Below are 24,514 nucleotides of genomic sequence, written 5' to 3' on the forward strand. Positions count from 1 at the left end.
TAAAAGGCATCTGGATTGGTATATGAATAGGAAGGGTTTGGAGGGATATGGGCTGGGTGCTGCAGGTGGGATTAGATTGGGTTGGGATATCTGGTCGGCATGGACGGGTTGGATTGAAGGGTCTGTTTCCATGGTGTACATCTCTATGACTCAATGACTGAACAGCCTCTTTCTGTGCAATAAAATGTCTATGACGTTTAACTGAGGTTACTGAAGTTCAAACAGATCAGTTATTTGACCATTCACAGTTGTTACAGGTTTCTAGGTAAAGGGCTCAATCATAATGAGGCTAAAATTACATTTTAAAAAAAAACTAGACAATGATGTTCCACACTGAACGTTTACTGGTTAAACTAACAGTTCCTGAAGAAGGGCTTATGCCCGAAACGTCGATTCTCCTGTTCCCTGGATGCTGCCTGACCTGCTGCGCTTTTCCAGCAACACATTTTCAGCTCTGATCTCCAGCATCTGCAGATCTCACTTTCTCCTGAACTATAACCATATCATATTAAGCATCTGGCACTTAGGGAAGGGGGGGAATGCTAATTTGTTGTTTGCCTTCCTCCCAGACCACCCAGCTCAATCTGTGAGGTGCTTGAATATGATACTGAACAGAGAATAAATAGGACAGCAAAGCCTCTGAACTCTGGTAAGGTTACATAGCAATGGTATATTACCAGTAATGAATGAGTTAACATATAGTAAAAACAGACATTTTATTGACATATATATATATGTAATCTTACAAAAACAGTTGCTTGCAAGAGAACTTGTCAAGACAAAAAGCTCCTGATTATAGAAAAGTAACAGAAAGGGGCAGCACGTGCCTGTATTCCAACACAAACCTCTTCAAAGGTAATCTGGCACAACCAATGCTGCAGTGGAGTTCTACACTCCTTGCCTTTCATTTATTGCATACAAGATATTGCTGAGACCTTACCCTCCTCAGCAGATTATAGATCCAACAGTATTTTTTGCATGCTCAAGGTACAGGGTAACTGAACACATGTCCAGTTCAGGCAGCATATGTGTGAATGTCAAGTCCTCCCGGATCAGAAAGGTGCATCCCTCGGAACATGCTCCTTCCTGCCTCAGAAATACTGAGCACCAACTGTGATATCCCAACTACTGAACCCAGATCAATGTGGGAATTTCCTAGGCTCAGTGTATCATCTGTCCAATTAGTGGCAGTTACAGTTGATATAATTCACTTATGATTGTAGAATTCATTTTTTTAAAAATGTACTTCAAAAGGATTATCAATATTACTGAATGCAGCAAGGCCATAAAGTCCCAACTTCAATTCCTGGTCTGTAATGTCGATGGAGAATAGAAGTGACATTTTAATATCCATGCATTTTCCATCATTTCTCACTTCATGAAAGAATGAAAATAGTTGTTAAATGTCAAATTAGGGACAGCTTCATGCTGGGGACCTTTCCTCATCAGTAAGTGAGGCTGGCCAATCCTATTTCTTATAATCTAAACTAAACATCACAGGAAGAACTATGAGTACATTTTAAAGATTGTCTACTTTTATTCTTAATGCAACAACATTTACAAAAAAAACTTAAGTTGAATCTAGTTATCCACATAGTGGATGTTTAAAGGCTTTATGATTTGGATGCTCAATTAAGTTGACATTTAGATTACTTCCAACTCTCACCGCTCTGTATATGCATCAACTTTCTCCTGTTCATATTCAGTTCCATTGGCACTAGTGTGATCCTGGATAGTGTTCATAGACGGGTCAGTATGTCACATCACAGAATCCTGTCAAATGTCTCCCCTTACAGAAGGGCATTAATGCCATCTATACAGATAAATATGGCAAGGAAAGTGGCAGGAATTGTTGACAGAATCAGTGTATGAGCAACAATACTTAAATGTGAAAAGAGCTGAAAGTGGAGCAAGAGAAGAGAAATGCTGAATAATTGTTCTAAACTTGCTCTGATGCTATATGAGGAATGTTGGTGTTACTCTGGAGCTGTGAAGCTGTTGGCAAAGTGCTGTTTTAAACATAATGAAAGGGAACTGTGAGACTGAGTGGATTGCACTCAAAGTAGCTGACGCAGACTAGATGGGCTGGAAGGCCTCCTGTGCTCTAATTCCGATTCTATGAATACTCCAATGGCTAAATGAGATAACCCGCCTGACTGAATATTCATACAGTTTTGGATCACCCTCCCTCTTTACCATACTCCCAGCATAAAGGGTTGCAATGCAGTTGGCATTGTCTGTTATTGGTCAAACTGAGCACGAACTGAGTTCACTGCTTCAGGCTGCACATTACCTCAGCATAACTGTTACTCTCTTTTTCAAGCATTGAATATCATATCAAAATTCAGATTAAACTGCATGTTTGGATTAAAGAATGCACTAAATTTGGAAGTAGTAAGACATACCAACTTGTGTACTCAACTGAGAATTTAGTGGTGATTTTCTCACTTTCTATCTTCCGAAACCCTATCTGCCATCCACAAGATATAAGTTAGGGGTGTGATGGAATACTGTTTACTTGTCTGGATGTGTGCAGCTCCAACAACATGCAAGAAGCTTGAAATTATCAGTGACACACTATCCACCACCTTAAGGAGGGGTAGCTATGTGTGCAATATACCAGGTGCGCTGGAGCAAATGTCCAGCATCACCTTCCAAACTTACAATTTCTATCATCTAGAAGGAAAAGGGCAGTAGACGCATTGGAATACCACCACCTACAAGTTTTCTTCCAAGCCAGACATCATCCTGACTTGGAAATATGTTTGTCACTTCTTCAAAGTCATTGAATTAACTCATGATTTATTTTCCTTCAAATTTCTGTGAATGATTGACGTTAAGGGATCAGTATTGAATTCAGTCACTTCAGTATCCAACTGATTGTCACTCAGATCTCTGTCCTTGACCTTCTATATTTCAATAACACTCAGATTTAGAATGAGCAACAGCATTTTATCTTTCAATCAGGCATTTTTCAGCTTCTGGACTCACATTGTGTGCAACAATTTCAAATTATAACCTCTTCTATTTTTATACACCAGCTAAATTTAAACCTCCTTTAAATCCATTTTTGTTTCTTGTCCCATCACCTGCTCTCCTGTCTTACTTCAGCATCCCTTTTGTTATTTAATCTTTTTAGCCATCCATCCTGAGACCTCTCATTTTGTTCCCTACGTCTGTACTTGCTTAAAGCCTATTCCATCAACTTGAGATGTTAACTGTTGCTTTTCCAATAGATGGCTGCCCGACCATTGATTACTGAAAGAATTTTTCTGTTTATATTTCACTGCAGTCACTTAATGTGCCCTTTTCAGCAGAGATTGTTGAGAAGTGAGAGGCTATCTCGAGACATTGAGTCCTATTTAAATAACCTTCTTTGGAACACCAACACTTGCAAGTTCACCTCCAAGCCATGCATTCATTATGCCTGGGCACTTATCTTGGAATTTCTTCCCTAAGAGCACTCTGGGTATATCCATGCCAGATGGACTGAGGTGATTCAAGAAGGTAGCTAACTACCACTTTTCCCAAGGACAATTAGGGAAGACTGATGATTGTTAGCCTTGCCAGCAGCGCTCATCTTGTGAGTGAATCAAAAGAAACATTGCACCATAATTGAATCTGAAATATTCATCAGTTTCTGCCATCAAGTAGGAGGTGGGGTATTTACAATTATTGGAATGGTGGGGAGTTTTTAAATAAAAAATCCTCAAACAATCTTTATTTGCATTCTCTAGCAAATAACTCAGTGCATTACTCTAAACATTTCACAGAAACAAGCCACAAATTTTCTGCTTGGTGAAAGCTCAATCATAAACCCTCTGTAAGAAAGCTTTGGGCAGCAGGTCCTCTGATGATCAGTCACCCAACTGAAAGGTGAATTCTACTTCAGTCCATGCTTCCTGAATTGCTGATACTCCCAGCTTTTTTTGTTCTTATCTGTGACTGTACAGCGGATGATAAAAATGTGGACGAAAAGTCTTATGAGGATGATTCTATGAAGAAGAACAAGATTCAGAGAGTCTCAGGTTTAATTTTTTGGTCCATGAAATCAACAGAGTGGAAGTGACATTGACACAAGTACCTTCCATCAGGAGCTGCTGAATAACTACAGAACAGAAGCCTTGACAGATTTGTCCTTCTGGACTTGGGAAGAGGTAGGGCATGATTCCAAGAACAGCCCTAAAATCACTTCACAGTATGCAGTTAATTTCACAGACCAAGGATTGAATGGAAACATCGAGTCCCATACCATACTGAATGACACAGTAATTCAGTGTTTCAGAAGCTGATATATGTCAAAGCATTTGCCTTTTTTCTAATTACTGAGAAGTGGGAATTATTGTAACAACGTCGCGTTTGTTTAAAATAAATCATTTATGAAAGAGTTAAAAACAAATTTGGTTACTGCTTAGAGCAGTAGAACTGTCCTCTGATTGTTTAAACACTGTTCCATTGCAAGATGAGTTGTTTGATGGGGCTTGGTTTATAACTCAGTGGCTGGACCATTCCATTCATCATCATCATCATCTTCATCCGAACTGTAGATTAGCTCTCGCCTGGACGTGATTGCATTGAGATCCTGTCTATCCAACCTTTTAAAGAGAATAATAGAGATGTTCAACACCTATCCAAATTAATAGCCTGCATTCACATATCATACTATAAAATCCTGTGAATTACCTTGAAATGTGGTGACTTCAAGCAGTCAATTTGCATGTAGCAAAATCCAACAAACAAAATTAGAGAATGATCAGTTAATTTGTTTTTGCTTTTTCCCAACAGTCATTCTCTGGAATTTTTGGCAAGTTGTCCAAAGAAGTGAACTGGAAACTGTACTGCTTTCCATGTTGCATTTTAAAAGCAATGCACACTTACACCAGTATTTTAAGAAAATAAACATGCAAATAAAAGACGGTTAATGCTAAATTGAAATTCTGCTCCCAGGGACAAAAAAATTAGCTATTTATTAGTTTAGCTATTCAACAGTTTTTGTGATGAAAAGCTCTATTGACACATGAAGGGGACTTGTTCTTTGACACACAGTAAGAGAATTTTGAGACCAGAACACGTAACAAGGGAGACACCCTTTAAGAACAAGAGGTTCCAGAGGCAGGTCAAGAAGGATACAACAGGAAAATAGTTCTTATCTAAGCTGTAGGACAGGGTGCATAGGGATTATTCAGTTTAAATTTAGTTTTGACAACCCAATGAGGTCGGTGTAGACTTGCCTGTTTGACGTTTTATATTACAGTGAATTAAGTAGTACCAACAAAACTATTAATTCTATTTGTTGCTCTTTATGTTTCATCAAGCTTCATCTCATCCAGTCTCCTTACAGACAAAGACATCACAAGTAGATCCTGCCAAAATATATTCCTATTGTCTAACTGTAACAATTAGGTATTGGGTAGGGTGAGCCAACTCCAATTAAAGGAAGAAGATTCTGAAACCAAGAAACTATGAATGCCAAATGTGAATGCATAACAGTCACCAAACTATTTTGTGAACTTTTTGATGCTTGGTTGAGAAAAAAGACATTTTCTGCTGTTTTTCAAATGATGCCATGGAAGTCTACATGGAGGAGCTCATTTTAACTTCTCATAGAATCCCTCCAGTGTAGATACAGGCCCGTCAGCCCAACAAGTCCACACCAACCCTCTGAAGAGTATCCCACGCAAACCCATTCCCCTACATTTACCATTGACTAATGCACCTAATCTAACCTGGGTAATTTAGCGCAGCCATTTCACCTAATCTGCACATTTTTGGATTGTGGGAGGAAACTGGAGGAAACCCACGCAGACACAGGGAGAATGTGCAAACTCCACACGGACAGTTGCCCAAAGCTGGAATTGAACCTGGGTCCCTGGTGCTGTGAGGCGGCAATGCTAACCACTGTGCCGCCCCGAAGGAGATGGCACCTCCACTGATACAATATTCAGTGTTGTCCTGATGTTAGCCTAGATTATGTGGTCATGTAGGGGACTTGAATGGAGTTGTTTGACTCTGAATGAATGGAGCTCTGAACTGACTGACTCAAAACTGTAGGATCGTTCTTTAAACCCCTCCCCAAACAACTATCTCCAATTTCCTTCTCATCAAAGGCAATAAGCACTACTAAGACTGGATTTGGAGTTGGGAGGAGGTTGCCAATTCTTCATTTGTAAATTTGGGATTTACACATAACAAACATTAACCAATGGGCAAGTTGGAGTTCAGGTGAAGAAATCAGAAAGAGGCTTGACTGAAGAACTGTGATCAGGTTTAGAATTTTAGAATTAGAATTAGAATTATTAAAAGCTTGCAAATGTGTTTAAGTGTGTGACCTGGGAAATCTGCAGCAGCTTTGTTCATGGGTAGTCAGGGGCTCAGCTGTAATGTTTAACTCCTGATATGGCATCATATCTCTCTAAAATGAAACACCCATTAACGAATTATCAAAATGTAAGATGTACACTCATAATGAACAGTAAATCTCACATTTCCAAGTCTCATATTGCAAGAATTTAATGAGCTGTCATCTCCATGAAAATTTCAATATTCCTCCCTCTTTTGTTATGCCTTGAATTCTAGATGTTTCTCATATTAAAGAAATCTGGTGAGAGTTGTGCTTTCATATTAGCCTAATGGAGAATTACAGTTTCATGGTGCAAAAACCATGCGGTCTGTTGGAATGTGTGCACAGAAGGCTACTATAACAAAGTGGCTATAAGCGAGATTCCCCATCAATACTCACCTTGTGAAGTGAGGATCCCTGTACTGACCCTGAGGCTGGATCTACGGAACAAACAAACAAACCCAAGTGGTTCAATACAACAACTTTCACAAAGATTTACATTGAGTATTTCTATAGTTTGAGTTGTGGAAAAGTGCAATCCTGAAGTTGGCTTCCCACATTTAATATTAAAACTAAGCTTGAAGAAAAAAGGTCCTTCATTCTTTTTTGAAATGAAAAATCAGGACCAGTTGCCCGATAATTGTGGCGGGTAGAATACAGGGTTGTGCACTGTCACAATGTTGTATATACTACTATACACAATTAAACCTCTCATTCCCTTTGGTCTGATTTATCTAAACACTGTTAATTGATAATGTTATTCTGGTACTGCTGTTGTGCCACAGTTCAGGAAGTTGTTCCCACTGAGACTGGTTGGAGACTGTTCAGACTTCTATTAATAGATCCAGAGAGGGTTGTTATAATCCTGTGCTTCTATTTCCCCATCTGTTGGGCAAAACATTACCTTTAGGAATTTTGTATTTGACTTTACAAATGAAAAAATGACTGGCTTGATCACCTTATGATTCCAGTTATTGTTCTAAATTTCAAGGTCATAAGAAACAAAAAGGTAAAGTCGTCGTAGACTTACCAGATCATAGAGCTGCTCTCTTATTAGAAAGAGACAAATAGTGATGTTTACCCTGAGCGTCATTGTGCCTTGGGTGAGGGGAGAGGTTGAGAAGGAGAGTCCTCATGGTAACCTCAGCCAACGTGAGAATTGAACCCAAGCTGCTAGCATCACTCTGCATCGCAAACTAAGCTATCTCACCCCCTCATAAAAACAAATAGCAGCAGGAGTCCACCATTCAGCCCATCAAGCCTGGCCCACCATTCAATACGATCATGAGTGACGTGGGTGTAGCTCTACTTTCCTGCCTGCCTCCATAAATCTCGATTCACTTGTACATCAAAAGACTGTCTAACTCAGCCTTCAATATAATTAATGACTCAGCCTCCACTGCTTCCTTTGGAAAAGCACTTTGAAGGCTAGCAATCCTCTGAGAGATAACATTGCCCCTCGTCTTGGTCTTAAATAGGCGATTTTGTTTTTAAGTAAGTAGACAAAAATTGTACACAGTACAGTAGATGTGTCTCACCAAAGCCCTGTGCAGCTGTAGCAACTCTATCTCCCTTGTGTAAGAGCCAACATTCCATTTACTTTTGTAATTCCCTCCACACCTGCTTGCCAATTTGCCAGATCCCTCTGTATGCTGCATTATGTAGTTTTTTTCATTCATTCACGGGATGAGGCCGTTGCAGCCTAGGGCAGCATTTATTACCCCTCCCTAATTGCTTAGAGGGTATTTAAGAGTCAACCGCATTGTTCTTGCAATTTAAATATTCTGATTTCCTATTCTTCCCGCCAAAGTGTACATGTTTAAAACAATAAGTGCTATGAGCAGTAGGCTGCTTGCCCCATCGAGTTTTCTCCACCATTCAATGAAATCGGGGCTGATTTGGTAACTCTCAACTCCACTTTGCTGCCTTTTCCCCATAACCCTTGATTGCCTCACTTATTAAAAAGCTATGTTTCCTAACATTGTAGTCTATCTGCTAAAGTTTTCCTCAATTACATAACCTTTCTATATTTCCCTGCAGACAATTTGTTCCTCCTCATAATTTGTTTTCCTAACTTTGACTATAGTACAGTCTGCCACTTTTTCCAAGTTATTATTAAATTGTGAACAGTTGAATTAGATCTAAATAATATATCACTCCCACCCCCACAATCTTCAACCTGTGCAGTACACAGCTTCTCCTGATTCTCCTTTATCCACCCAACTTGTTGCTTTATTTACCAAACATGATTTCCTGTTCTCAAAATTATGTTGATTCCGATTGATGGTATTGTGATCTAAATGTTTTGCTGCAATTTCCTATGAATAGATTCCAGTATTTTCCCACAACAGATGTTAGGTTAACTAGCCTACAGTTTCCTGCTTTCTGTCTCTCTTTTTTCCTCAATAGAGAAGTTACAATTGTGATTTTCCAATCCACTGGAAACTTCCCAGAGTCTAAGGAATTTTGGAAGACTATAACCAGTGCATCCAATTCTTTTTACAATCCTAGGATTCAGGCCTTCAAATCTAGAAGTTGTGGAGAGTTTTGTTGGACCCACAAGTTCCCTTTTCTGATTTAAGCATCTTTTAAGCATGATTTAAGACTGCATCTATCACTTCACTTACCTGTGAGTGGGTCTTTGGTGCTTCATGGGTTGCTTCATTGGAGATTTGGGATGGTTCATTCCTGATTGGTTCAGAAGATCTAATGATTGCAGGCTCATCGAGTGTGTCATCCAATTCATTATCTGTGTAAGCTCCACCTTCTGCGTCTGTGTCCTCGTAATCGCTGTTTGCTCTGCTCTCATCACAGCTCAGATAATCCATACTCATGCTGGTCGATCGGTTCAGCAGTTCCAGGTTTTCAGTCTCTGTTTCGTCAGACTGAAAGAAAGTACAGAATGAGGAAAGGCTGCTTGGTCCTTTAACCCTAATTCTATTCCTTATGGTGTCAGCCATGGCTCAGATGTTTGCACTCTCACATCGATATCACAAGGTTCTGAGTTCAAATTGTACTTGAGTCTCAGAAATAAATCTAGGTTTACACTCCTGCACCGAAGGAGTGCTGCATTGTCAGCTGAGCCCTTATTTGTATGAGACTTTAAACTAGGGCTCTATCCATCTGCTCCGGTGGATGTAAAAGAGCGGGATGGATGTTTATTCCCACTCACCTAGCCAATATTTATCCCTCAACTTACATGACAAAATAAAATAGACTATGTAATCTTCATTCTACTGCTGTTTGTGTGGGAGTTTTTTGTGCACAAATTGGTTGCCATGTTTCCTACATTACAACAATACTGTATTGGCTATAAATTGCTTTGAGATGTCTAATCGTTGTGAAAAGTACAAGTATACATAAATGTTCCTATTGTCCTGTTTAACCTGCTACTTACTATTGATCTTATCACAGACACTTCTCCATTAATTTAATACAAAGATCTAAATAAGTACTCAGATTTGCCTTAGCAATGTGGCAAAATTTCATCCTCATAGCTCCATTATTTTTCATTACACTGCTGCTCCTACAAGCAATACTTAATCACCAGCCTCACCCATTCTAAGGCCGACAGCATTGGAGGCTGTATACCATAAAATGGAGTGGATTAAGTGTGTTACAACAATATTTATTTGACAGATTAACAACAAAATTGTTTGCAAAAGAATCCCCATAAACTAGCTCCAATTTGACAATGCTGTTTGAGAGAGGATTTTTCACCAGGACACCAGGAGGTCAACTCACTCAGAACAAAATCTCAGACCTTTCTAATCATTTTTGGCTCAGTATCTCTTCAGGTGGTGTACTTACTGCCTGACTCATTGAGAAGCTAATGATAAGCCATCTTCAATGACACCCTCCACATGAGGTGGGAACATACTGTAAGCTGATAACATTTGGAGTTTGTTGCATGGAATAACTCGACTGGAATATTCAAAAGAAAATATAATTACTTTTTCTTCAGGAAACCACACAGCCTGAGTCTGCTGCTCCTTAATTGTTGCTTTCAAAGCTTCATACCAGGCACTAGAACCAGAATTCAGATTTATTGTACCTGTGAATAAAGTACATAAAATAGAAGAATGTACTCATCCAAAAAGCTATTCAGATTGGTTCACAGCTCTGCTTGGACTTGTATTTGAATAGGAACAAACTAGGAATTTGCACAAATGTTGAATGGCTCTGTAGAAGTCACTTGGTAAAGGAGAGAGAGGTTATCATCTGCCAGAGTAATGGTTGTAGCACTGTAACCAAGACAAGTCTCATCCACATTCATTGCTAAGGAGGCTGTCAACAGAATGTCATAAAACAGTCCTTTGCATTTTAGTTGACAAACCCATTATGAGGGATGTGGCTGTGACTAGTCGCTGCCTAATAATTATAGGAATAAAGGAAAACAGCAATGTAAATTCACTGCAGTGCATTAGTGCAGTTTTGCTGTGGAGAGTGTTAAGCAGATTGGAAGCTGGCCAATAGATGGACTGACCACATTGTCTGCATCAAGTTGGACCTTCATGTATTTGAGGTGCGTCTGGGACAATCTGCGAATCTGCAGGTAAAACAGGTATCTCATTCTTCGATAAAAGCAACTGTTTCTCAAACACCCTAAAACCAGCCCTGCTAACCTGTTACAACTGTTAATAGAAACATAGAGAAACACAGAGGAGTATATGAGCAATGGTAGCCTATCCAGCCCATTGAGCCTGAAAATCACTCTTTATATGAAGAAAGACATCAGTTCAAAAACTGCAATTCCCAGCCTTGAACATGTGCTCTCATCTCCGCCATGGCCTAACATATCTCTATCCAGTCATATATCTTTTTATATCTCTGTAAACTCTTCTATGAGAACTGTGTTCAAAGAGACACAACTACAGAAAATCCATCATCCCTGCTCATAACTGATGCTTCTTCAGTTATCATAGATGAATAAATGTAATTGCCTGAAATATATGGGGCTGAATTACATGGCGCACCAAACTTGCTATCCCCTGGTTAAAAGGACAGGAAGGAAATCATCAATGGGAACACCTAATAGCTCACAGCCATTACTGCTGCGCAGGAGGCAGAGTTTCCAACCATCAGGGCAGACATCCAACCTCAGAGAGCTGCCAACCAAAGGTCAACAAAAATACTCCAGTGCTTCAGGACAGACATGCAATGTTAAATCAAGATTTGGAGATCTCACTGGGTGAAAGTGAGGACTGCTGATGCTGGACGGTCAGAGTTGAAAAGGGTGGCACTGGAAAAGCACAGCAGGTCAGGCTGTATCCGAGGAGCAGAAGAGTCGACATTTCAGACATAAGCCCTTCATCATGAACGTGGAAGGGGAAAGGGGGATAAGAGATAAATAGGGGGCTAGGACTGGGGGAATGGTAGGTGGGAAGGCAATAGGTGGGTATAGGTAGGGGGTAATTGTGATAGGTCAGTGGGGGAAGGTGGAGTGGATGGTGGGAAGGAAGATGGACGGGTAGGACAGTTCAACAGGGCAGTGCCGAGATGGAAGGTTGGTTCTGGCATGAGGTGGGTGAGGGGAGATTTGGAAACTAGCGAAATCAATGTTGATACCATGTGGTTGAAGGGTCCCAAGGCAGAAAATAAAGTAGGTGGGGGCACGAGAGTTTGAGAAGCCAATTTGGGGAAAGGCAATCTGGGGTCAAACCTTGTGAAGTCCCTTCAATGAGCCCAGGAATGGATAACTGTGTCCATTGCCAGCCTGGCCAGACTGTGTTGGGCCTCTCCAACCTTTTGTTAATTCCTCATAGCAGTGGGATTAGGCCCTTAAGTAGGAATCAATTGACTATTTAGTGGTCTCAGTTCATCCACTGGCAGGGCTGGGAGGTGGATGTTGCCCAACCTTGGTAAAATTGCAATGGGGCACAGGCAGGCTGGCAGTGGGCAGGCTGCACGTTGAATTTAACAAAGCCCCTCACTCCTCAGCCCCATCAGCAGATGAAGTAAAATCTAGCATCTGATGTTAACAAGGATGTTGGAATTAATTCTCCCTTTTCACATGTTGGAGACTGAGTATGAGTTCAGCTGCTTTAACACTTCAATCTGCAACTTGTCAGCAAAAGAAAAAGAACATTGTCATCAGCTTTTTCAATTTTGCTGAAATTGGCTAAATAGGAGCCAGAATCATGCTCATGTCGTCTCTGAGAGGGCCAGGAGACCTGAGTTCAAGTCCCACCAGCTCCATCGGTGTGTAAGAACATCTTTGAGCAGGTTGGTTGGAAAATATATAAAGTTTGTAGAGGTGGGTGGGGTCTACTGAGTTTAATTAACCATTCCAGATGCAAGCTGCTGGCCTCCCCTCATCTCCTGCAGATGCCTCTGGTCAGTTCAATTCCTCAAAACTGTTGGGAATCCCTTGATACATAATCTGAAAGTCTAAATTGCAGGGATTACCTGGGAAACAGACCATTTGGCCCAGCTGCTTTATGCGTCATGTAAGCCTCCACCCAGCCTTAATCCAACCCTATCAGCACATCCATTCTTCCTCGTGTAATTGTCTGACTTCCTGAAGCGCACTAAATTAAATGCAATTACTGTAGACAGCAATGGCAGGGCATTTGGCTGCAGTATTTTGCTAATGAGATAAATCAAGTCTCAAGATGGAAGTCTTATTAACACAGATTTGATAAATCCAGTCACCACATTCTGTGAAATGTGTTCAGAGGCATTTTTATAGAAACTTTTTGAGGCATTTTTATCCAAACCATTTCAGAGCTAAGGTAACAAAATGCAACAATAAATCAATAATAATCATTGTTGGGAAGCTGTTGAGAAATGATGTCACCAAAATATCTCATGTACTGGAAGCAGAAGTGTTTACCTGTAAAGAGGTGAGACCAGTATTTCCTCAGCTTTACAGCTTGATTGTAGAGACTCTTGGAGCTTTTCCTTGACTGAGGGTAGAGGTGCTGCCTCATGGCTTTCACTTCCTGTTTGTTCTCTGGATTAAAGAATACCACAATCGGGTACCACTTGACGTAATTTAGTCGCTCTATGGCGGAAGGCGTGATATCCAGCAGGCCATGTTTGTTCTGTGAATTGAATTGAAATTATATTTCTCATTGAGAGTCACTCCAATACTTTGTCTATTTGGTCAATAAATTGGTCTATTTAATTAATTATTATTCTCCCGCTCCTTCTCTCTCCTAAATCCTTGACAGGCTCCACTTCCATGTGCATTGATGACCCTCCAGTGTCTGTGGCTCTAATGTAAATGTGAGCATAGTCAGCATAACAAAGTATTCAACCTTAGGCAATACTGTCACCCTTCGAGTCTGGTCCACCATTCAAATAGACGTGACTGAACTCCAACCCCTTGACTTGCTTCTGAAATCTTTAATATGCCTGCCTAGCAAAAATTAAAGAATTAAGGTTTTGAATTTCTAAATGTCTCCACTCCCTTAGTCTTAACAGTGATTTTGAGGGACAGTACCATATTTCCATGACGCATTGTGTGAAGAACTTGTCACTGCTGAACAGCCTCGCTTGAATGTGACCTTATGTTCCCTTGTAATGGGCTCCTTCACAAGAGCAAATATTTATCTTTGTGCTTATTAATGTCCACATTTGTGTATAATGGATTGATTACTGTGTTGCATTTTGCTCCCTTTCTAACTCTGAAGCAATATCCCAACCACTGCCAGGATGAAGATCAATGAACCCAGGTCAGATGCTAAACCTGGGATTTTCCTGGTCTGTATTGGTCCAAATGTGCCAAATTAACCTAAAGAGCTATTATTTGCTTGTTAAAAATTTGAACAAACAACGATTAACCATTACAAAATCAACCAAGCTCATCTCACCTTTTGAGCAATTAGCCGTACAGTTTCAAGTTTGATGACAGAGGATGATCCTACTTCTTCAGAATTCCTCTGTACCATTTCTAGAATGGACAGATTGTCAAGATTAGTGAGAACTCAGAATATCCATGTCAATCATAACGCAATGATGAATGTAAATAGATAACCTGGTCGTTGATCTTAAAAGCTACTGTTGGATCTTTTTGCATACAGTTTGGCAACCACATCAGCCTCCTTGAAAACCTGACTACATTTGGAATCTAACTAACTGAACATGTCATGCTTCAGGACATCCTGAGGATGTGATGTTAGTATATGTAAATGCAAGAAAGCATTATACTTTGTTATTTCATAGCTGTATAGTTCAGGATATGTTTGAAAATAATCAAACAATAAACTTTAGCCAAGATGATAAACACATTAGGTTACCTTGGGAAAGGGTCTTTATTTTTCAAATTGAAGCACGTTTGTCATGCACAAATTGAAAACACTCTCACTGAGGAATATCTTAATTTTCGGTCTGTAAAGTCAGCAAACTATTGTAAAGGCAATAGTCTCTTGCAAAGATATGGAGATGCACTGGAGATATGGAGAGGCAAATGGCATTAAAAGTAGACAATTTCAGTGGGGAATAAGTAGGGAAGATGAATACTAAATATGCTTATTACCATTTATGAGGAATACTGAAAGTAGTCAAGGAAGAAAATAAGTTATCTAAAGGACAAAGTAATGATATGAAATGTGAACACTTTTTCTCTCATCACAGATGCTGCCAGACGTTCTGATATTTCCAGCATTTTTATTTCAAATTTACAGCATCTACAATATGTTGCACTTCTTTTAGAAAAGGGTATGGATATTGTGTGCAGATCACTCTGGGTTCATAACCAATACAGAGAAGTCACAGCCAAATAAAGCAGAGTCCTAGGTTATAATAGAACCATTCAATACACATTGAAGGATACCATTCTTTCCTTGTCCAGGTCATTGGTTACATTATATTGAGGGCACTGAGTTCAGTTCTGTTTCTCTCGCACGGTGAGTGGCACGGCAGTTTTGGTAAAAATTCTGAGAGGCATGTGAATAAATCTCATCTGAAAAATCATAAATTACTGTTATGGAGATTTATAGATTAGATTGACTTACAGGTGACCTGATAAGAGTGTATAAAGTAACAAAGGGGCAGCATTGTATATCCTTGATTGATTATTTCTGCTTGAAAGATTGGGGAAAACCAGAGATTGTGCATTTAAACTTTGCAAGGCTGAGAATAAGGTCAATGTTGAGTAGCCCCTCCTTTCCCAGAGAGCAGTAAACCTACATTGTCAGCTTGTCAGATGTTTGCTGATACTCTGTCTGGATACAGAAGATGATTTACATTACAACAGATGTCACATTTTATAAAAGGTTCGCAATTTACCAATTCCCATAAGCATGGCTAATGTGATGCCACAGACTTATTTTGATTACCTAAGGGGATTGGAGATGAATTTCCCAGTTTTTTCCCCCTTTGTGGCTCTCTAGTATTTTATCTCTGTTTATTTCCTCTTTCAGGTAATTACATGGTTACAGGAAGAAAATAAGCATCTAATCATTCTGCTCCAGGATCAGGATTTGAGAAAGGGTTAATAAAATTGTTTATTTTTTCCTATCTGCTAGTTTCTATGTTTGTCAAATGAGAGAGAGAGAGAGAGAGAGAGACATGACTAGCAAAAGTCTCCCTTGGGCAGGGAGTGCCTTTTTGATTGTACAATCCCAATTATTGGTTAATTTTCAAATAACTAACACTTTTTTTTCTCATCTCATGGTTCTGGGATTGGTGAACACCTGAATGAACATGAAGGTGTAAATGCAAGATTGCACCTATCCAACTGAGCTCGTGCCCTAAAACCAACCAACCCACCGCTGACTAAAAGTACCTCTTTTGCCATATGACTGAAGCCAGAGTACCATGAATACTCACGGGCAAGTTCGAACTGGTCAGGCAGATCGCTGGCCAGTCTCTGAGTAGCAATGTCAGAAATTGGTCCAAGAATCACAACAGGCCTTTTATAAGGGGCTGTAACAAAGACATTTGTTTATTAAAGCAAAAGCAATATCGATTAATAAATAATATAATGTTTTGCACTTCAGAAAAAAAAAACATCTTTGTTTAGTGAATATAATAGCCGTTTAGAATTGGTGTTCACCACAGTTTAGTTTTGTCTGCACCAAAATGAGGCAACCCAGATTCTTGTTCATATCAACTCTGTACTTGAGATGGTATGTTAAACTGGAAGCCCTGGCTGATTGCTTCAGTGCCTCAGGTGGATGTTTAAGACCTCACGATGCTATTCAAAGAAAAGCGTAGAGTTCTCTAGACCCTGGCCTTCCTCATCCAATACCACCTAAAGTACATTAACTAGACATTCAACCAATAGCTGTTTGCACAAAATGGAGGTAGCATTTGCCCACAATAACATGATAGTGCATTATAATGAATTTGTTATATTCAAAGGCTGTCAGACATTTCAAAGAGATGTGATTAGAAAAAAAACCTGTATTTTGTATAGAATTTTCCACAACTTTAGGATATCGCAAAAGACTTCATAATCAATTGAACACTTTTAAAAATGGTATTTGTATGGCAGCTAGTTTATGCACAATAAGGTCTCTACAGAAATGAGAAAAATCCCCTGATTTAGTAACATTTTATGGATGAGTATTTGGTTAGAACATCTGGAGAACTCCATTTCTCTTCTATGAATTGAGCTACAGGATGTTCTGCATCCACCAAAGTACAGGTGTGGTCTGTTAAACCTTCCAAATAAATCATCCAGCAGTGTAGTATTCCCTCAGTACTGTACTAGAGTAGGAGTTCAAGTCACTGGCATGATCCATGATGGATGAAGATAGATAAATTATCAAGAGAAACTTAATTGGTGAATCAGCGAATACACGAACTGATGTTATCATCATTGGTTCGATATACAACAACCCCAAATGTAATTTCCATATGAGCTGTTTCGATTTCCAGGTTTCTGCCCCTGCACCAACCAAATTTCAATGTCAAAGGAAATACATTTTGAGGATCACACAGAACTATATATATATAGAGAGGCCAAATAGATTGTGAGCACTAAAGTTGTCACAAATCTGAGACTGTAGAGGACTTGATGCTATCAAATACCTGATCTATTGGGCATTTAAGACTGCCAGAGAACTGATACTGTCAAGGGGTTAATATTGTCAAGGGACTTCATCTGGTATTGTATACATGAATACATACAGAAGAGAAAGAGGCCATTTGGATGATTATGCGTATGCCAGAGATAAAATCATGGAATCCCTACAGTGTGGAAGCAAGCCATTCAGCTCATACTGACCCTCCAAAGAATATCCCACCAAGACCCAGATCCCTACCTTATCCTTCTAACCCTGCGTTTTCCCATAGCCAATCCACCTAACCTGCACATTTTTGGGCTATGGGAGGAAATCATGCAGATACAGGGCAAATGTGCAAACTCCACACAGAGAGTTGCCCAAAGGTGGACTCAAACCTGGGTTTCCAGTGCTGTGAAGCAACAGTGCTAACCTCTGAGCCACCCTCCACTGAGAGATCCAATTTCTTCCATGTACCTTGCTATTGTTCTGAGACATACAGAATTTTCATTTTAAGGTATTTATTCAATTCTTTTTACAAAGTTCTAAGCTTACAAAATTCTAATTGGATAGACAGAATAGTTGAAAGAAGGATGTTAAGAATAGCATGGAAAACTGGCATTGACATAGATCATTTACAGTGATCTAGAATGGGGAAGTCAGGTTGAAGAGCTGAACAGTCTCCTCCTGCTTCTATGTTCTATTGAGTCTGCTTCCATCACTCTTACAGGGGGAGTGTATTACAGATCATCACAATATACTGTGGAAACAAATGCTCATCTCCCCTCTCTTTTTATAAAACCCCGTTCCTCATGAAGGGCTCCTGCCTGAAATGTCGATTTTCCTGCTCCTCGGATGCTGCCTGACCTGCTGTGCTTTCCCAGCACCACTCTAATCTTGACGCTGATCTCCAGCATCTGCAATCCTCACTTTCGCCTCCCCTCTGTTTTTGTCAATTTTGTAAAATCTGTGTTGTTGGGTTGGCAACCATTCAAGTAATTTTAGTAAATTACTAATAAATACTTCAAGATTTTGAAAATCTCTACCAAATTTTCCCTTAAACTTTCTGTAGTAAGAATAATCCCAGCTTCTTTAGTCTCTTCACATAGTTTAAGTCCCTCCTCTCTTATTGTGGTAAATCTCCTCTGAACCCCTTCTAAGGCCTTTTTCTTTAAACTGTAGTACCCAGAATTGAATAGATGAGACCTGACCATGGATTTTAAAAAGTTTCCTTGCTTGTGTACACCAAAATCTATCTAGTTATAAAGCTAGGGATCCCATATGCTTTTCTTTAGGAAGGCAAACACAATGCTGGCCATTAGCATCAGAGAATTTGAATACAAAAGTGAAGATGTCTTGCATCAGTTGCATAGAATCCAGGTGAGAGTACCTGGAGTACTATGATTTTTGTTCCTTTACCAAAGAAAGGATAGACTTGCCATTGAGAGAATGGAGTTGAGGTTCACCAAACCTAATTCCTGAGAAGGTATGTTCTCTACAGGTTAGATGAATGAGAAATGACTTTATTAAAACTTACAAAATTCTCAACAGTATAGACATGGTAGATGTAAAAGGAATGTTTTCACTGGCTGGGTGTCTACAACCAAGGGACACAGTCTCAGAATGAGGGGCTGGTCATTTCAGACTGAGTTGAGGAGGATTTCTCCACTCAGAGCCAGAAGGTGGTGAATTTTCGGAATTCTGTGTTCTTGAGGTCTGAGGAAGCTCAGTCATTGAGCAAGCTCAAGATAGAGATTGCTTGATGTCTAGTTACTAATGACATCCAGAGATTAGAATATGGTATAGTGTGGGAAAACAGTATTGAGGTTGTTGATCAGTGATCATCTGGAATATGGAGTACACAATAGATACACGATAGACAATAGGTTCAGGAGTAGGTCATTCTGCCCTTCGAGCCAGCACCACCATTCATTATGATCAGCCATGATCATCCTCAATCAGTATCCTGTTCTTGCCTTATCCCCATAACGTTTGAGGGGCTGAATGACTTTCTCTTGCTCCTATGTTCCTACATTAAATAACGTTGTTCCATCTTGTCCTGTTGCCTCCAAGGAATTAGATATGTTGGTTGTAATAGATTTCCAAATCCTTTCTCACTGTGAAATTCATAATTTACACACTTTATAACTCTCAATACCCTTTCTTCCTTTTCCCTACCTTTCTCTGCATGTCTCTCTTGCAATGTCTTTTCCATTTCTATTCTCTGCTATCTATTGCTATCCCTTTACATTTGTCTTTGTGTCTCTCTCCTGCTCTTGAATTTAGTTCCTCCTCTTTCTGCTCTCAGTGTATCTGTGTGTCTCTCTCAGAAGCACACACTCTCTCTTTTCTCTCTCCTGCTCCATCTCCACACTTTTTCAGCAGGAGGTCTCTGAAGCTCATGCATCATTGGGCTTTATGGTTCTTTTAAAAGATTGAATCCCCCACAGTTAACTCTTGACACTTGCCAAGTCATGTAAAAAAAATCTTAGACCTTGTTCCAGTAACACTCTGTATGTTTGTACCTTCTCTCAGAATGACCCTTTCATAGGGGGGATATTTGCCCTGAATAGTCAAGGCGGAAAGGTCATCTCTGCTCTTCCTTATGTTTTTCTTTGCACCTCTCAGGCCACGCATTTTCCAGAATTCTGCCCGTGCTCCACTTGATGAACTGGATGAAGCTTTCTGAGTAATTTCAGCTTTGGCAATTTGTTCAGCCCTGTTAGGAAATAAAGAACACAAAATTGACATAAAATTATGGAAACACAGTGAAGTCACCATAGTCCCAGACGGCCATGAGGCTGCTCACTCATTAGACAGAGATGATTGGTAGGGATTTTAACTTGAGGGCCACCATGCCTCAGGTGAGGGGCACAGTTGAGACTGTCAGACCATTACAGGAATTGAACCCATGGATCTCTCTGCATTGCAAACCAGCCATCCAACCAAGTGAATTAACCAACCCCTGTCATTACACAGTTAATCATCCCATAAGTAAAAGCAACATGGGCCAATTGCTTTGCACAAGGCTACAATACCGTCGTGTGTTACGCTGATAATCCAGGAGCCTGGATTTATAATCCTGAAGGTTATGACTGACCAGAACCTGAACTGGACCAGCCATTTAAACATTGTGGCTACAAGAGCATATCAGAGGCTGGGAAATCTTCAATGAGTAATTCATCTTTTGACTCACTAATTCTGAGGAGAAAGTGAGTACTGCAGATGCTGGAGATCAAAGTCAAAAAATGTGGAAAGCACAGCAGGTCAGGCAGCATCCAAAGAGCAGGAGAGTCGCCGCTTCAAGCATAAGCCCTTCATCAAGAATGTGGGGGCGAGGGGGGGGGGGGCTGAGAGATAAATAGGAGGGGGTGGGGCTGGGTGAAGGTCATTTGGAAGACGATAGGTACACGCAAGTGGGGGTTGATGGTGAATGGTCAGAGCGGAGGGTGGAGCAGATAGATGGGAAGGAAGATGGATGCGTGGGTCAGTACAAGAGGGCGGTGCTGAGTTGGTGGGTTGGACCTGGGATGAGGTGGGAGGAGGGGAGTTGAGGAAATTGGTGAAATCAACATTGATGCCATGTAGTTGGAGTGTCCCAATATGGAAGATGAGGCATTCTTCTTCCAGGTGGTGTGGGACACAGTGCAGTGGGATTGTTTGGTGCATGTTTCCCAGAGATACATACACCAAATAACCCCACTGCACTATGGTTGACCGCTTCAACTCCCCTCCCACTCTACCAAGGACATGCAAGTCCTGGGCCTCCTCCACCGCCAAATCCTAGCCACCTGGAGGAATAATGCCAGAGCTCTACCTTGGGACCCCCCAACCACACGGCATCAATGTTGATTTCACCAGTTTCCTTACTTCCCTTCCCTCCCACCTTATCCCAGATCCAACCCTCCAACGCAGCAATGCCCTCTTGTACCGTCCAGTCTGTCCATCTTCCTTCTCACCTATCCGCTCCACCCTCCACACCCACTCATCACATCACCCCCTACCCACATTTACCTGTCGCCTTCCAACTATGGTCTCATTCGACGTAACGGCACTGTTCACCTCTATTGACAAAATCCTAGCCAGAGAAACAATAGCCAACCTGCTGGACATACAGAACAGACAACAGGACATTGAACCTATCAACAAAGACGGCATACTTAAACTACTGGACTTGTGCCTCACAACATACTTCACATTCAACAACCAGATATACGAACAAATAAATGGAACACCCATGGGCTCACCAATCTCTGGACTCATAGCAGAAGCAGTAATGCAAAGGTTAGAACAAACAGTCTTACCACAAATTCAACCCAAACTCTGGGTCAGATATGTTGATGACACCTTTGTAATCATTAAAAACACAGAAATAGAGAAAACACACCGGATCATCAACGCCACACTCACAGGAATCCGATTCACGAGAGAAGAAGAAAAGGATAACCAACTCCCATTCCTAGACGTGATGGTACAGAGAACACCGAACGGAGAATTCACCACAAAGGTATACAGGAAAGCCACACACACAGACCAAGTCCTGAACTATGAAAGCAACCACCCCAACACACACAAACGAAGTTGCATCAAGACACTGTTCAAAAGGGCCACAACTTACTGCAGCACACCAGAACTGCAAAAAGAGGAAGAGGAACACCTATACAAGGTATTCGCCAAAAACGGATACCCGCGCAATTTCATCAACAGATGCCTAAGAGAAAACAACGGAACGAGGACATGCCACAACCCAAAGGACTAGCCACACTACCATACATCAGGAGCATTTCAGAACTGACAGCCAGACTACTGCGACCACTAGGACTTATAACAGCACACAAACCAACAGCCACCCTCAGACAACAACTCACCAGAACGAAGGACCTGATACCCAGCATGAGCAAGACTAATGTAGTGTACAAAATCCCATGCAAGGACTGCACAAAACACTATATCAGACAAACAGGAAGACAGCTAACAATCCGCATCCATGAACATCAACTAGCCACGAAACGACATGACCAGCTATCCTTAGTAGCCACGCATGCAGATGACAAGCAACATGAATTCGACTGGGACAACGCTACCATTATAGGGCAAGCCAAACAAAGAACAGCCAGGGAATTCCTAGAAGCATGGCACTCATCCACAAACTCCATCAACAAACACATCGACCTGGACCCAATATACCGGCCACTACAACGTACAGCTGAAACTGACAACCGGAAGTGGCAGGGACAGGCCACTATAAATGCCGGAGGAAACACCACAGAAGCGCTTCACAGGAGGCTCCCAAGCACTGAGGATGTCACCTAGACAGGGGACGAAACGTTTGCAACAAAAATTTCCAGCTCGGCGAACAGAACCACAACAATATATAAAAGTTGCAGGCGAAGATCATCCCGAATTGATCTGCAGTTTATATTATTAGCTTACCGCAACCTATAGCTCCCTGCTGTGCAAAGATTCCTGGAGAAAATTACTGTGGGAATGGGGAATTAATTTAATTAAAATTGATTCACAGTGTATTTACAGCATAAAAGGGCCCGGGTTGAATTTCTGGCTCATCCTGAGTTTGTTCATCTTAGCCAAGGTAGCGGGTAAGATGGTATCATTGTAATTAATGAGTCAGCACATTGAAGAGCCAAGGTGTGCAAGATTCATTAACTTGGTGCAACTGATAAACAATTTTGTTAGAAGGAATTACTTGTCAATCCTGAGGCAGATTGAAATAACTCCATCCCTTAGCGACCTCACTTTACAGAATCCCAGTCAGATGACTGACCTGTTCTTGCTGGGGATGGTGCCTTTGTCCTGTTCCTTGAAGTCTCGGCCAATTCTCACGGCATACCATGCTCCTAACTTTCCTTTGTGCATGGTGTCGACAACTCGGAAAACCTCACCTCTCCTGAAGCTTAGTTCCTGTATTCCTTCTACCTCATGGTCAAAGTGCGTTCGTACATAGAAGGAGTCTCCGACATTTGAGTTGATCATCTTTTGATAAACTGAAAAGGATGGGACTAATATATAATTTTGCATTTATAAACAATGTTTCAAATAACTTACATTCCTCTATTGTCAATATTAATGCTCATATTTAAACTAAATTTATTCTTTATTACTATATCTAAAAGCTTTTAGTCTAATGCCTATTACTCATACTTCAGATGTGTCAAACTTCAAGTGTCAAAGCACAAAAAAAACGGAAGCTGAAACTTATCCTATTGTTTTTTTTTTGAACTTGGTGACCCAGTCTTTCATAAGGCCATGATCTGTGGTTTATTCCAGGTATGAAGGAATAGAAACTCCTCTCTGTAACCAGCTCCATGTGACATTTACCCACCACAGCTGATCTGAACAGTGACATTAAAAGGATTGGACAAATTTAACATCCAAACTGCATTCCAATCTGTGAGCAATACTGAGAAGGTCAATCAGATGCAAAGAGTAGGACAGTCCTGGTGATAGGATACACCCAAACTCTAAACTAGCAGTCACCTGTTGTGTATTTCCAATGTCTTTAAACTTTCTTCTGAATATCCACTCCTATTGTTTGTTTGAAGGCTCATTTGTGACTATCTTCATACAAGATAGGGTAAGAGTAATTAATGAGAAGTAGATTAGGTTTTTTTGGGAGCAATATCAAACATGGCACATCTGGGGAGGCAGGTATGGAACCCTCTGTGGCAGACATGGTAATCTAGACAGGTCTACAGGCATTGATGATAATTGATGAACCTACCCAGCTCATTAGAGTATGGGTCGTAGGTATGACACTTGGGGCTGGGTGTCTTCCCAGATCATTCTACCATCAATGCTAAACTGCATCCACAGATTTAGATGTTTAAAACCTGAGAGATCTCTGTGGGCACCTGGGGCTACACCTTACGTTCTCTGCTCTGGTAGTTCAGGTGTGATTCCACAGGAAGAGCAAGCATCCACTCTCTATCAAGTACACACAAGTTCTGCAGATGTATCTTAATTAGTAGTTTAGTTTTGAGACTGCTAAACATGGAGATGAGTTTTTCACATGTATTAGGTATCCTGCTGATCAAACAGCCATGGTATTGGGGTTTTAAAAGATGTATAACAGATACTGTATCAACACAGTTAATCTCAGTTTAAGCAATAGTAAGGGAGCACGATGGTTTGGGGATAAGGAGGGAACCTCAGCAAGTTCTTATTTTTGATCATTATCCACTGAGTTTGGCAATGGAGGTGC

The 24,514-nt window shown here is 40.6% G+C and overlaps 1 protein-coding gene across 2 annotated transcripts in view; it reads right to left on the bottom strand.

Annotated features, from left to right (window-relative positions):
- Window positions 1-697: 697 nt before the first annotated feature.
- LOC122565244 (tight junction protein ZO-3-like) overlaps window positions 698-24,514 on the bottom strand; it is a 95,573-nt gene continuing 71,756 nt past the window's right edge. For both annotated transcript variants that reach the window (XM_043721012.2, XM_087976104.1), the window contains exons 13-21: window positions 23,078-23,297; window positions 19,821-20,014; window positions 16,118-16,213; window positions 14,158-14,237; window positions 13,176-13,386; window positions 10,294-10,394; window positions 8,968-9,225; window positions 6,740-6,780; window positions 698-4,595 (exon numbers count right to left, since the gene is read on the bottom strand). In XM_043721012.2, the coding sequence (XP_043576947.2) occupies window positions 4,487-4,595; window positions 6,740-6,780; window positions 8,968-9,225; window positions 10,294-10,394; window positions 13,176-13,386; window positions 14,158-14,237; window positions 16,118-16,213; window positions 19,821-20,014; window positions 23,078-23,297 (1,310 nt within the window). In that variant the 3' untranslated portion in view covers window positions 698-4,486. The remainder of the gene's footprint in view (window positions 4,596-6,739; window positions 6,781-8,967; window positions 9,226-10,293; window positions 10,395-13,175; window positions 13,387-14,157; window positions 14,238-16,117; window positions 16,214-19,820; window positions 20,015-23,077; window positions 23,298-24,514) is intronic.

This window comes from Chiloscyllium plagiosum, unplaced genomic scaffold (genome assembly GCF_037043375.1).
Source record: "Chiloscyllium plagiosum isolate Xiang-an unplaced genomic scaffold, Cpla_swu_hap1 HiC_scaffold_28, whole genome shotgun sequence".
NCBI lineage: Eukaryota > Metazoa > Chordata > Chondrichthyes > Orectolobiformes > Hemiscylliidae > Chiloscyllium > Chiloscyllium plagiosum.